This window comes from Cavia porcellus, unplaced genomic scaffold, assembly GCF_034190915.1.
Source record: "Cavia porcellus strain 051 isolate PalLab524CR breed Dunkin Hartley unplaced genomic scaffold, mCavPor4.1 scaffold_16, whole genome shotgun sequence".
Taxonomy (NCBI): Eukaryota; Metazoa; Chordata; class Mammalia; order Rodentia; family Caviidae; genus Cavia; species Cavia porcellus.
Window position 1 is genome coordinate 66,669,260 of NW_026947499.1, and position 13,581 is coordinate 66,682,840.

Here is a 13,581-nt window from a genome sequence, read left to right on the forward strand (position 1 = left end):
AGCTCAGTGGCATAAGTGCCTGCCTTGCAAGCAGGCAGTCATGAGTTCGATCCCTTGTACCGATGAAAAGACAAAAAAAAAAAAAATCAAATATATCAAAGGGGTTGGAGCAAAGATAGCGGATAGATAACAGCTGGCTACAGAGGCTCCTTGAGATAGTCAACTTAGAATTCAACATAGTACAGCGTGGGAAGCCCCAAACAGGGAGATGAATTCTCTAATCCCAAGAAGAAACTAAGGTGAGAAGAACCAATCAAACATACAGTCCCAGTGCTATTATTGGAACAGCTAATGGTTCAGTGCTTCTGCTGCAGTGGGCAAATTGCTGAGCCATCCAAGGTCCTACCACTTTGACTCACTGGAGGTGCAGTCACACTGAGGTCAGGGTCTGCCAGTCGAACAGACATGAGCTGGTGGGGAGCCTTCATCCACTTGTGGTGAGTGACAGGAGTGGAGCCATTCCACAGAAAGGGGGGCTCGGGTGGATGACATTCTGGGACCAAACAGTACTGGCAAGTACAAGGGGCAGCAGAGACTAATGCAAGTGAAGCCTCAGAAGTTTGACTGATCTTGAGGGGAAGTAGTGTATGCTAACACAGTGCAGGCCTCAGCAGCTTGACTGATCCAAAGGGGAGGGGCCAGCATACACTGCCCCTGTCTGCAACTCACTAGCACATTGCAGTGGGAAGGGTCACTTAGCCAGCATACTTCAGAAGAATTGTAACTAACAAAGAAAGAAACTGGGGCCTCCTGGAAGAAACAAAAAAGATGGGAAGAGGAAGCAACAACAAAAAGTCCCCAGGTCCCAAACCTGAGAACACTGACCCAGGACAGGTAAGTACAAAGGAGAATGAGAACAGCAAACATGCAGTATCAGACACAGCACCAGAGGACATAAATATCTTCAGGACCTCAGAGATGAGTTCAAAAGGGAAGTATATAGCCAAGTAAAGCAAGATACAAGATTAATAAAAGAGATGCTAAGCACCCCTCAAGAAGACACAGACAGAAGAAGGGAGGAACTCAAACAAAGGATAGAACCATTTGAGGAAGAATATAAAGAAAATATAAAGCACATGAAGCAGATTCAAAGAGATTTCCAGGAAATTAAAAACTCTATGGAAAGATGGCAAAACTGCTTGAAAGAAACTAAGGATAGATTATCCAAACTGGAGGACAGTTTTGCAACGTGGGACTATGAAAGGAAAAACTTTTTTAAAATAACAAGGAAACAAGCAGTAACAATACAAAGGCTAGAAGATGACAAGAGGATCTACAACTTGAGAATAAAGAATGTGAATGAAGAAGCAGGGGTACAAACAAAGGAACTATAAAGGCTATTCACAGAAATAACCAAGGAAAGCTTCCCAAACATAGGAAAAGGAAATGATATTCTGATATATGAGGCTTATAGAACTCCAGCCACCTACAACCAAAACAGAGCTACACCCAGGCATATAATAATCAAGATCCCAGAAATTCAATAAGAACACAATATTAAAAGCTGTTAGAGACAAGAATCAGATCACCTACAAAGGAAGGCCCATCAGAATAATGGCAGACTTCTCAACACAAACCATCAAGTCAAGACAAGCCTGGAATGAAATATTCCAAACCTTGAAAGAAAATAACCTCCAACACAGATTGATATATTCTGCTAATCTGCCTCTAGAAATTAATGGAGAAACAAGATGCTTCTAAGACAAAGAGCAATTTGGAAAATTCGCAACCACCCATCCAACTCTATAGAGAATACTGCAGGGTATTCGAGAGAGAGAGGGAGAAAAGTACTAGGATTCCAGGAATAGTGGAAGAGAAGCCTCAATAAATGGAGCAGAAAACAGAATGATGAAGATAAGCAGACAACTCATGGCAAAAAAAAAAAAAAAAGAGCATAATGGAAATGAGGCAGAGAAGGTTCCTTTTAATATCTAATATAGATGGCCTTGATACACTAAAAATAAAACATGTAGAACATGTAGAGTAGATCAGGAGGCAGGGTCCACTGAGATGCTGTTTATAGGAAATACAATTAACATGAAAAAAAGAGTACATGGACTGAAAATCAAATATGAGAAAACTGCTCTATGTGACAGAGAACCAGAGAGTGATAAGGGGCAACTAGACCAGTATTTTTGGATAGGTTGGAAAGACAGACTTTAATAGGTAAAGGAATACAATTAGAGATCAAGTCCAGGAGAGAGAAGGTTCAGAACCACTTAGGTAAATAGCAGGTTGCCCCCCCCCCCCAATTTAAAACCAAGGGTTGGGTCAGACCCAAAAATGCAGTGTACCATGGGGAAGTAAAAGGGGAGGGTCTTAAAAAAAGATGGCAGAAGATATTGTTAATAGTGTACCAGGATTTAAAACCCACATTACTTGCACCACCCTGTTTAGATAGATTTTATTCTGTCCCAGTTGTCTAATTGCATTAGATTTAAAGGCACAGCTATCCCAAAAACATCAGGATATAGCACAGTAATCATCTTTAATTTCCTATTATCTTAATCTAGAGCCCTGTATGACTTATACTGTTTTATCATGACTGATCTTAGTTAAATCTGGTTTGATTAGCGTTTGGTATCAATTTTATTCAAAACTGATATGATTGATAGTATCAAGTCTTGAGAGTATAGGCAACTACACTGAAAATGACAAGACTCCACAATATACATTGTGGTTTGATAACTGCCTGCTTTTGAAGTGTTATACTATATACAAAGTTGTGTTTTTATTAATACTGTTATGTACTGATATATTCAATTATACGATGTCTGATGATATAGCTAATACTATTGAAGATAACAAGAGACAACACAGGGAACTATGGTAGATCTCCTTGTACAGCAGTCTTACATGTCTTTTTCATTTCATGTGTCTGTAGGAATGTTTTGTTTTGCCTTGCTTTGTTTTGTTTTCCCCTCTAATATAGAAAGGATAGAAATACATGTTAAGACTCATGCATGTGTAGAATCTATAAACAGTTTATGAGAACTGATCTTATGACACATGATGAAATGAACAGATACTCTGAAGAAAAAGAGAGACTAAAGTCTCTCAGACCCAGTGCTGATCCTGGAGGGTCATAATGTGAAACCTAGAAATAGTACTATTCTGTGTTCAGAGTGATATTAGCCTGCTTGGGTTTGTTCAATCTCAACATAATTGAAGATATGGATAACTGCATGTATGTTTAAGTGTATAGGGTTGATAACCATATTTCTAAGTTTTTGTTGGATAGTTGTACAGAACTGGTTGCAGTCTCACTGTTTGAATCCCCACTTTATGTGCTCCACTTTAGTATCTTGAATAACTGTAAGAGGACAGTCTGTAATCATCAACTAGTGATTTATTATTTATCTCTTTGAAAGTATGTATTATTTCTACCCATTTTGTTTTGTTTGGTCTTTCTTTAAATAAAATAAAATAAAAAAGAAGAATCAAATATATCATGTCAGACATCATTTCTCCTTTCCTTAAGAACCTTACCTCATCTCTTACAATCTGAATATGGAAGTAAACAATGTGTAGTTTTCTGATAAATCAGGAACTAAAGGTTAGTTTTAAAAACATGATCATTGGGGAGATAGCTCAGTGGCATAAGTGCATGGCTGGCAAGCGCAAGGTGCTGAGTTCAATTCCTGGTACCAAAAAACCCCCCAAAAACAAAAAATCAAACTAAAACATGATCATTGATATGCTTTTAATATTGTATTGAAATAACAACTAGCCAACCATGATCCTAACAGCAACCTAATCAAATATGGTTTATATCATTCTAAGTTATAAGGATTGGTGGTATAATTCAATGGAAAGCACTTGCGTAGTACCCTCAAGACCCTGGGTTCAATTCCCAGTACACAAACACAACATACACCATTCTGAAGCAATGTATGGTGGTATACACATGTAATCTCAGCATTCTGGGAGGCTGAGGCAGAAGGATGACAAGTTTAAGCCTGGCCTGGGTAACTTAAAGAGTTCTTCTGTCAAAATTAAACAAGTGGGGGTGGTGCTGGAGATATAGGTTGGCACAAAGGCTTTAGGTTCAATCCCAATTACAATCACAAGAAAGAAGTCATCATGAATGAGTCCTTTGAAATGTCTGCAAGTTACTCAGACACAGAATATGCATGATGTTCAAATTGAAGACAAGGGTGCATATAAAGTGAAAAATCTGTGGCAAAAATGTGGTGGAACTGGGTATGGTGGCACATACCTATAATCCCAGTACTCAGGAGGCTGAGGTAAGAGGATAGGTGCAAGTTCAAGGCCAGCACAAACTACTTAGAAATACACAGCAAGATCCTGTCTCAAAAACAAAACAAAAAAACCAAAACAACAACCCAAGAAAAAGAAGTATGTGGTAGATAATGGATATAGTTCCATTGTCCAGTAATAATGTCCTTGATATATTAGTCAATATTCTGATTTAGTGTATCTAATTGTAAATAAAAACATTTTCTTATTTATTTATTTATTTATTTATTTATTTAAAGGTACCAGGGATCAAACTCAGGACTGCGCACTTGCAAGGCAGGCACTTACGCCACTGAGCTAAATCCCCAGCCCCCAATATTTTCAATATGAATCATTCGATGATGGGGAATCATTCTGAGAAACACATTAGATGATTTCATCATTGTGCATATATCATAGTGCACTACACACATTTAATATAGCCCACTACACACCTGGCTTATATGGTAGGTACTGCTGGACACTTGGTTCATTGTTGGTTTTTTTTTTGTTTTTTTTTTTTTTTTTTTTTGGTCTTTTTCCTTTTTATCGGTACCGGGGATTGAACTCACGACTGCCTGCTTGCAAGGCAGGTGCTTATGCCGCTGAGCTAAATCCCCACCCCCACTTGGTTCATTGTTAACCGAAACACTGTTATATGGCATGTTACTGTACCTACAGTATTCAAAGAATAAACAAAGAAATACAAGTGCTTTAGCTGTTTCTCCAGCTAGTCATTTGTTCATTTATTAACACCAGGGCAATAACATGATGCTGAAAATAAACATGCATCAATTATACAATATATACTTACAAAAACCTTCTATTATAGTTGGTGAATGCAAACACATTCCATCCACCCTTAGTGCATTATTATTTTCACAAGTAAAACAGGAAAGGAAAATAGTGAATTTAATGCTATTCAGCACCTTTAGTAAAGTCAGACTCAACATCTCCATATATCAAAAACATTTGCATCTGTATCACCAAACATGTAAAGTTTTTTCCATTTTAACATGAATTACTTTATTTACATTATTCTTTAGATCAATAAATTTTAACAATAAAAATTATCTAAATTCATAAAAGTATTTCATAAATTTCCACATTTAGTTATTATGTACATATAAGGAAGTCCATGAAAAAAGTTAAAAGAAATGTGGTCAGAAAGTTTAAGGAACATTACAAACTTTAGCAAAATTCCAATCTAATGAAGGCAGAGGGCATTCAAACATTCAAAAATCTTTAATAAAAGTCAACATGAGAAATAATGTTGAACTCACCAGTAGAAAATATATTTTAATAGGCATGACATATGTTTAATAGCAACAGTAATGACTTGATAGAAAACTTTTATACCATTGTCATGTATGAACTACCTGGTTTGATCTTATGATAAAAGTATATTTTAGGACTAAGGAAGTTGACTTCAAAAAATATATTTTAGCAGCCATAATTTTATTTCCAGTTAAAACAGAGTAAGATGTTAAAAGTAAAATTTATAGTTAACTAAGCAATACTCCAAAACTAGAAAATTTAAAACCCCATGCTAATTCTAGCAATAACTGCCTCTAATGTAGTCTAATGTAAAGACTGTGGAAAACCAATAATAAATAATCAGACATATATATGAGCTTAAAATATTCACTGAAATACTTAGCAAAATATATGAAAAAGTAATAGAAAAGTAAAAAGGGAAAATTAAAAAATATTGCACAGCCACATTACCTAGAAAGTAAATTTGATGTTTAAAAAGCTCTACATGTAGATGATATAAATTATCTTCCATACAAAAAGGTATAAATATTTCTTAGAACTTGTCAGCATCTACATTTAGCTATAATACATTATTTGAATCATTATTGAATGAGGTAATTGTTAAGTCTCTTAACAATGCTTTTATTCTACTGGAAATATTTTAGGGCAGCAACCAGAAAGAATTTCTCTAAAAATATTTCTGAATCAAGAACAGCTATATGTGCTGCTCTCCCAATGAGCGAATCAGCGGTATTGGGTAAAGCATTGATGACGTTGTATCGCACCAAATTACAGTCTTGGCTTTGCAGAACTGGGCGGAGCAAGTTATGGATCATTTCGGAATAGATCTGTCCTACAGGGAAACAGGAAAAGGAACACTTCACATGACTGATTTGGAAAAATTCTAGGGCAACTCTTATGTAATTTTTAAGATTTAGCTACATTAATTTCCACATGCAGCAAATAATTTAAAATACTTTTCTTCATCTATTGAGACTCCTGTATAGAAAATATAAATAATTACATTATCCAGCCAAAAAAATTGACAATTTTATTATACATTTTGTCAGTTTGACATTTTAAACTCAAAATAATGTAGGTAACGAACTATTTCCTTCAACATTAAATCACTGGTACACTCATTAAACCATTATAAAAATGTGCTATTGACAGTAAAATATCTTAACAAGGCAAAATAAAACACTAGTCTATAGCTCTTTACCATGTCCCACTGGTGTTATATACGTGACTGTCCCATTGGTGCCTTGGGATGGTCTCTGAGGGTGGCACAAACCATCTGAAGGAATAGTCATGAGTGTGCAGACTCATCATGAACGTACTGAAAATACTCTGTGGTAGTTAACATTTCTAAGTTGTGTTGGGAAAGAACAGCAGTTTTCTGTAGTCAGCAGAGTAAGAGCTTGACCAAAGGACAGGATACATTTTTAAATCCTTGGTTAAATTAAAAAAAAACCTTTAATATTTTGTTCAGCTTTTGTTGAAAGTTCTGCTCCTCTCCCCCTCTTTTTGGCTAATTTAGGACAGATTTATCAAGGCCATGTTAAGCATAAAAGATAAAGATTAGGTACATGAGTACAAATACATAAATGTACAAACTTCCTAAGAGGCAAAACATTGTTTATGATGCTTAGTCACTATATAACACTAACAGGGCAGTACTAACATTTCCATGGACCCTGTGAACTTTACATTTCAGAGAAAAGAGAAGAGGTAGGCTGAAGTCTTGAGAATAAAGGAAGAGGGGCTAGGGATTTAGCTCAGCGGCATAAGCACCTGCCTTACAAACAGGCGGTCGTGAGTTCGATCCCCGGTACCAATTAAAAAAAGAAAAAAAGAGAATAAAGGAAGAGGACACAGAGGAACAGTCAGAAAAAAGAGAAAATAAGTGTTTAAGATAATAGTATCACATAAACTCATTAAAATATTTACTTCTACCTCTCTTAGCTTCACTGCAAATCAAGCTGAATTTTTGGTTCCTGCTACCTTTAAAAAAATCCAAACTTCTCTTCATTAGATTTCCCCTGTCCCCTCAACAGCACAGAATCTCATTGTTAAAACAAAAGACATTTATCTAGTTTCATCTATCCACCTGAAGTTTTTTATAATTTCCCCTTAAGTGGATTCTAGCCTTTGCTAGAGATGAAGTTAAAAAAAAAAAAAAAAAAAAGGTCATTCTGATGCTACAAATATTTGTTAAATAGTAGAATACCTGTAATATGCTGGGTAGCATGCCAAGCACTTCTCATACAAATGCACACAGAGTCCTGTCTTAAGAAGATGTTCACTGTCACAGTGTAGAAAAAGCAAAGGATCAAGAGTTTAAAATCAGTCTCGTTTCAAAAAAGGACATGAGACAATTGGAGGTAGGAGACTCAGGTTCTTGCTCTAAACCTAACTGTGACTTTGGATAAGCCCCTTGCTATCTTAGAGCAACAACACCCTTCCGGCTACAAATAGCAATGATTTAAATTTCTTCTGTTATTCACAAGTAGGAAAAAAAATACCATGCAACTACTTCCACTCTCAGGAAGGAGGGGCAAGTCTTTGTTGCCATTTTCCTGAAAGTGAGACAGCAAATCAACCAAATGACCACCTGTCCTTTACTACAATCACCAATCCTAGGGAGCAGGAAGTCCATTCACGGATTTATTTTTGTCTTTTCTTTCTCCTCTGCTCGCCCCTTTTTGGGACAGGCCTTTACTACATAGCCCAGGCTGGCCTGAACTCTTAACCCTCCTGGCTGCAGCTGGGATTACAGGCATACACAACCTAATCCAGCTCTGATTACTTTTGAGGCAACAAAATGGAGAAGCTTTTGTAACTAGATAAAAAAAACTGTTTCACTTGTAAAGACAGCTTACAAAGGAGAAGAGAAAGAACAAGTAATACAGAGGAAGGAAAGCAGTTATTAGTAGTAGTTGGAAAAAGAAGTAAAAGGAATAAAAGGATGACAGAAGAAAGTGATTATAGGAAAATTAGAGGAAAAGCTCATTCACAGATGTAACTCTATGTGAAATACTTTAAATTTACTTAATTACCTGATTGTTTGTCCTTTAAAGCTGTTTTACACATTTCAATCCTGGCAGAATGGTAAGGAACATAGCGATCCTGTAGAGATCCCACCAGGACAACGTTTTTGAAATAATGAAGCCCTTGGAATGGAAAATTAAGAACTGTCATGTAGTGATTTACAGTAACCTATTATGTATGATTAAATAACAAAAGTAAATTTATTTCATCAGCAGTGCTGTTTTTAACTTTTAAAGTACATTATGAATTGTCTCTTCCAATTTCTATATATTCCATAAGAACAGCCAGTTTCACTGTACACAGTGTTTCAACTGTGGTTGCATCGAATGAGAGCAAGGACTATGGTGTGGTGGTCAGGAAGACATTGGAGGTGCTGGACTCGGGTTCTATAGCAAGTATATCACAACGCTGTTGCCTTTAAAGGGTATTCATCAACATTCAGGGTTATTTCCAAACAAGATTACATTCTTGGCTATACATGGGTTTTCCCAGTATGCCCAGATTACTTTGGTGACAATTAACAATACTGGGGTTCATTCCCTGAGAATATCTCCCAGAGAATTACACTGAATCTTCCCCTTCCAAATTCATATAGATGGTTGGATCTTAGGCCAGAGGAAACGGAATATGCTTAGCTGTGCTCAAAGTACATCACTGAAAAGCAGACTACTAATTAAAAAGATCACTATACCAGCGGCAAACAGTAGACAAAGCAAATAAAGAACAACAAAAAATGAAAATATGAGTTTTTCTGTAGCATGGCTGGAGGAGAGAACTTTTTTTTTTTTTGGTCTTTTTCCTTTTTATCGGTACCAGGGATCGAACTCAGGACTACCTGCTTGCAAGGCAGGCGCTTATGCCGCTGAGCTAAATCCCCAGCCCCTAGGAGGAGAGAACTTTAAGGCAAAGAAAAAGTGTATGTAAATCAAGAATAGATCTTGATAATTACATGACACCCAACACAGTTGTGAAAACTGAAAACCAAAATGATACCTCTTCATCTGATAGCTTATTTAAAACACAATGTGTGCCTTCCTTACATAAACAGACTCAAAGGAATCCCATTAAGCCATCTGCTGATACACCTGAAAGTATTCCTCAAGTGATTCATCTGTAAAACCAAGACCATTGACTTCAAAGTTATTTTTGAAAGATTCAAGAAAAAAGAAATATAAAAAAAGGAAATACAAGCCAAAATTTGCACCAAGAGGAAGACCAGAATGAACGAGAAACACTAGATGTCCCTAACTAGATAAAAAACAAAAGATAAAGGACCTAGGTTCCCATTTTTACAATCTTTTTACAATCTGAGGATGGAAGAAAACTATTACTTTGGAGGAAAATTTTAACATTTTGAGAAGCCACTGCAAGAAGATTTTTAAACTAAATTGAAAACCTGACGTATGAATACCACTTTAAGGAATCACTGCAATAAATGACTGTTAGTGAAGGTTTAGAAAAAGATCTTGATATTCACAGATACAAATACTTGGATGATGATGGCTCCACTTCTCCTTCTGAAGAGTCAGGGGAGAGCTGTTTCACAGTAACATTTGAATTTCTGAACAAGGTAAAAGCATCTTTAGAATGAGAGAACAAAAAAGAAGCCATGTCGTCTATAGTTCTTAAGGCCAAAAATACTGGACAGAGGGCAGTAAGACCTGAAAAAGATATATGTGGATGTCATAGAAGGTAAACAACATACAGAACAGTGATTTTTTTCACAGGAAAAAGATGACTAGAGATGCTTAATGTGGATACATGTGCCAGCCTGTTGATAAAGAAATTCTTTTTAGAAAAACATTCAAAATTTTCAAACATTAGGGAAAAGTTGGGATACACTTCCTGAAAAGAAGTCTTGCTGTTCTTGTCAGTGCTTGTTACTTTCAGAGTAAGATCTTACAGGCATTAGTGGAACACTGAAAGAAAATGTTAGACAAAATCGCTGACATCCAACCAGCTCTGTTAGTTTTTTTGGAATATCTTGTTTTTAATCTCAATTGTGTGTAGACAAAAGAGATTTTTTACTGTCACATGCTTAACTGGTTGTTTCCCTTCTCTGTCTGGGACATAGCTCAGCAGTATGAGGCCTTCAGTTTAATCCCCAACATGTGAAAAATAACTTACCCTAACATACCAGAATGGTTTGACTATTTCAACTATGGTTTTCCTTATGCTCATCACCGTGTAACTGGCTACGCTGTTAAATATGTGTTGCATTGTATAGTGACACTTGTATGTCTGTTTTTGTCTAACTTGTGAAGTAAAACTTACAGACAGGTACAAAAAAATAAATCCTTTTTTTGCAGACCAAAACATATATTCCACTTTGAGTTTAGATACTATTGTGATTTGTGTTTTGATGCCCCCCACCCCTGCAAGCCTCATGTAGTCATACAGGCTGAATCTAGTGTTTGTGATTGGTTCATTGTCCAGCACTGGAATTGGTGGTGTAAGTGCCGCACCTGCCTGGATGGAGCTGCCATACAATATAAGGGAGGGAAGGAGGTATGCTTGTCTTCTTTTGCCCTGTTTGCTTTTGCTGCTTGCAGCAGCCATGAACAGCTGCCCCTCAGCCAGGCCACCCTGCCTTGGAGCAGGCTGAGTATAGACTGAAACCTCCAAAAACTGTAAGATAAATTCATTCTATTTCATTTTGGGCACTGGGATTTTGTCTCAACAATGAAAGAAAAGTAACCAAGATGGACATACACCAGAAAGAACATTATCTTCAGGCACAGTAGCACAACCTGTTACACTTGGACTCCTGGGGCTGAGGCAAGAGGATAAAGCCTGGATGATACAGTGAAGCTCTGCCCAGAAAACAAAGCAAAACCTCAAAATTATGATATCTTACAGATTAAAGTGATGGGAGGGGTTAGTGATGATTAAGTTTGGTTCCAAAACTAATGAGTTAATTATAAGGCATAGGATATAAGCAAAATCTCACCTCTACAGATATGGTATTCTAATTTTTAGGTTGTGACACATGCAGGTATCTTTTTTCTTTTTCTGTCTTAAACATGGGCTGGAGTTGAAGATGTGTCTTATGTATTTGACTATGTTTACTTGAATGTAGCAAGTAGTTAACATCAGGTTTATTCTGTGGGTAGTGGCACAGGGTTGTAGACCCAACACTCGGGAGGCTGAGGCAGGAGGACTGCTGTGAATTTGAGGCCAGCTTGGGCTACAGAGAGAGTTTAAGGCCAGCCTGAGGTATAGACTGAGACCACAGGTTTTAATAAAAGATTGTCGGCTTTCTTCAAAAAAACAAACAAATAAACAATCTCAAAAACCAAACCAAAACCAAAAACCACAAGACGACAAGGTAACAAAATTCTTCCCAAAATTCCTAATTCTCCCAAAGTCAATCCAGGGGAATCAAGAGGGAGAAGAGTACAAGCCACATGCCTAAATTACTCTTGAAAGGATAAACAGGGGAGTTTAGAAAACAAATCAAAGAAGTATTTGATGAGACCAAAGAAGATATAAACAGATAATGGAAGTAATAACCGAATAATCCAAGAGTCTTCAGAAGACACAATAAAATGCTCTGATCTAAAGAAAAGGATACAAAACATGAATGACCAGTTTAGTAAAGATTTAGAGCCTATAAATAGGTTTCAATCAGAAATCTAGATTAAAAATTATATTGAAAAAATGGGTAACAGAAGCAGCTAATGTAAGGACAGAATTTCAGAATTAGAAGATAGGGATGCTTTTAAACTACTTAAAGCACCTTAAAGCAAAAGATAACATGACAAATGATACAACAGCTGCTACATGATGCAAAGAAGACTAATTTAAGAGTAAATGAAGAAATGGAAAATCAGAAGAGAGCACAAATGGCATTAAAAAAAATCCGTTTATAGAAATAGTAACAGAAAACTTCCCAAATACAGGGAAAAAATAAACACAGATAAGTAAGGCATACAGAAACCCAAAGAGCCATGACCAAAAGAGAAGCTCTCCATTTTGTATCACTGAAAAAGTACAAGAAGTCCAACTCAGGGACAAAATCTTAGAAACCGTTAAAGAAAAGCAATGAATCACTTACAAAGGTAAACCCATTAGAATAAGTGAAGATTTCTCAACATAAACTTTAAAAGCCAGCAGAGCTTGAAGTAAAGTGTTTCAAGCCCTAAAAGACAAGAACTATTTCCAGCTTAATACATTTCACAAAACTTTTCTTCCAAATAGATGGAGAAATAAGATACTTCCACGACAAGGAGCACCTCAAGAAATTCATGAGCACCAAATTGGCATTATAATTTTCAAGACTGTCCTACAGAGAAACAATGAAGCCAACAATATTAATAAGTCAAACAGAATAAATACATTGATAGGGCTAGCAGCTAAAAAGCAAACAAAACACCAAAAAAAAAATAGTAATAAGAAAATAATGCAGTGACAGGAATAACTTTTAATGTGAATGGTCTCAATTTCCTAAATCAAAATACACATTGGCAGAATGAATCAAGAAACAAAACCAAACAATATGTAGTATATAAGACTTAATTAAAAAAGAAATTCACAAATTAAAAGTCAAAGTATAGCAAGCAATATTCTATGAAGTAGAATAGAGTCTGAAATAAAAACAGGAATAGCTATCCTAATTTCAGATAAAGTAGATTTCAAGCCAAAACTGATGAGAAAAGATGAAGGTTACTATCTACTGGGTAAAGGAATAATTCAACAGGAAGAAAAAGCAATTATAAACATATGTGCAGCAAACATTGGTGTGTCCAACATCATAAAGCAAATATTACTGAACATAAAGAATCAGACAAATGTCCATACAATTATAATGTAGGACCTCAATACCCCACTGTCAAAAATAAACTAGGCAGAAAAAAAATCAACAAAGAAATATCAGAGTTGAAGCAAATCTTTGAACAAATGGACTTAACAGAGTCTTCCACTGAATAAGCGAGATAGATGTTCTTCTGAGAAGCACATGGGACTTTTTCCAATATAGATACATGCTAGCCCAGAAACCAGGTTTAAGTATATACAAAAGAATAAAAAATTTTC

At 36.1% G+C, this 13,581-nt stretch overlaps 1 protein-coding gene across 15 annotated transcripts in view; it reads right to left on the reverse strand.

Annotated features, from left to right (window-relative positions):
* Window positions 1–4,949: 4,949 nt before the first annotated feature.
* Fam135a (family with sequence similarity 135 member A) overlaps window positions 4,950–13,581 on the reverse strand; it is a 93,027-nt gene continuing 84,395 nt past the window's right edge. For 9 of the 15 annotated variants that reach the window (XM_063227021.1, XM_063227032.1, XM_063227024.1 and 6 more), the window contains 3 exons: window positions 8,556–8,669; window positions 7,727–7,801; window positions 4,950–6,349 (listed from right to left, as the gene is read on the reverse strand). In XM_063227021.1, coding sequence (XP_063083091.1) covers window positions 6,144–6,349; window positions 7,727–7,801; window positions 8,556–8,669 — 395 coding nt within the window. In that variant the 3' untranslated portion in view covers window positions 4,950–6,143. Of the gene's footprint in view, window positions 6,350–7,726; window positions 7,802–8,555; window positions 8,670–10,024; window positions 10,209–13,581 lie in introns of those variants that run through there. The other 6 variants (XM_063227033.1, XM_063227027.1, XM_063227030.1 and 3 more) reach the window with 3 other exon arrangements.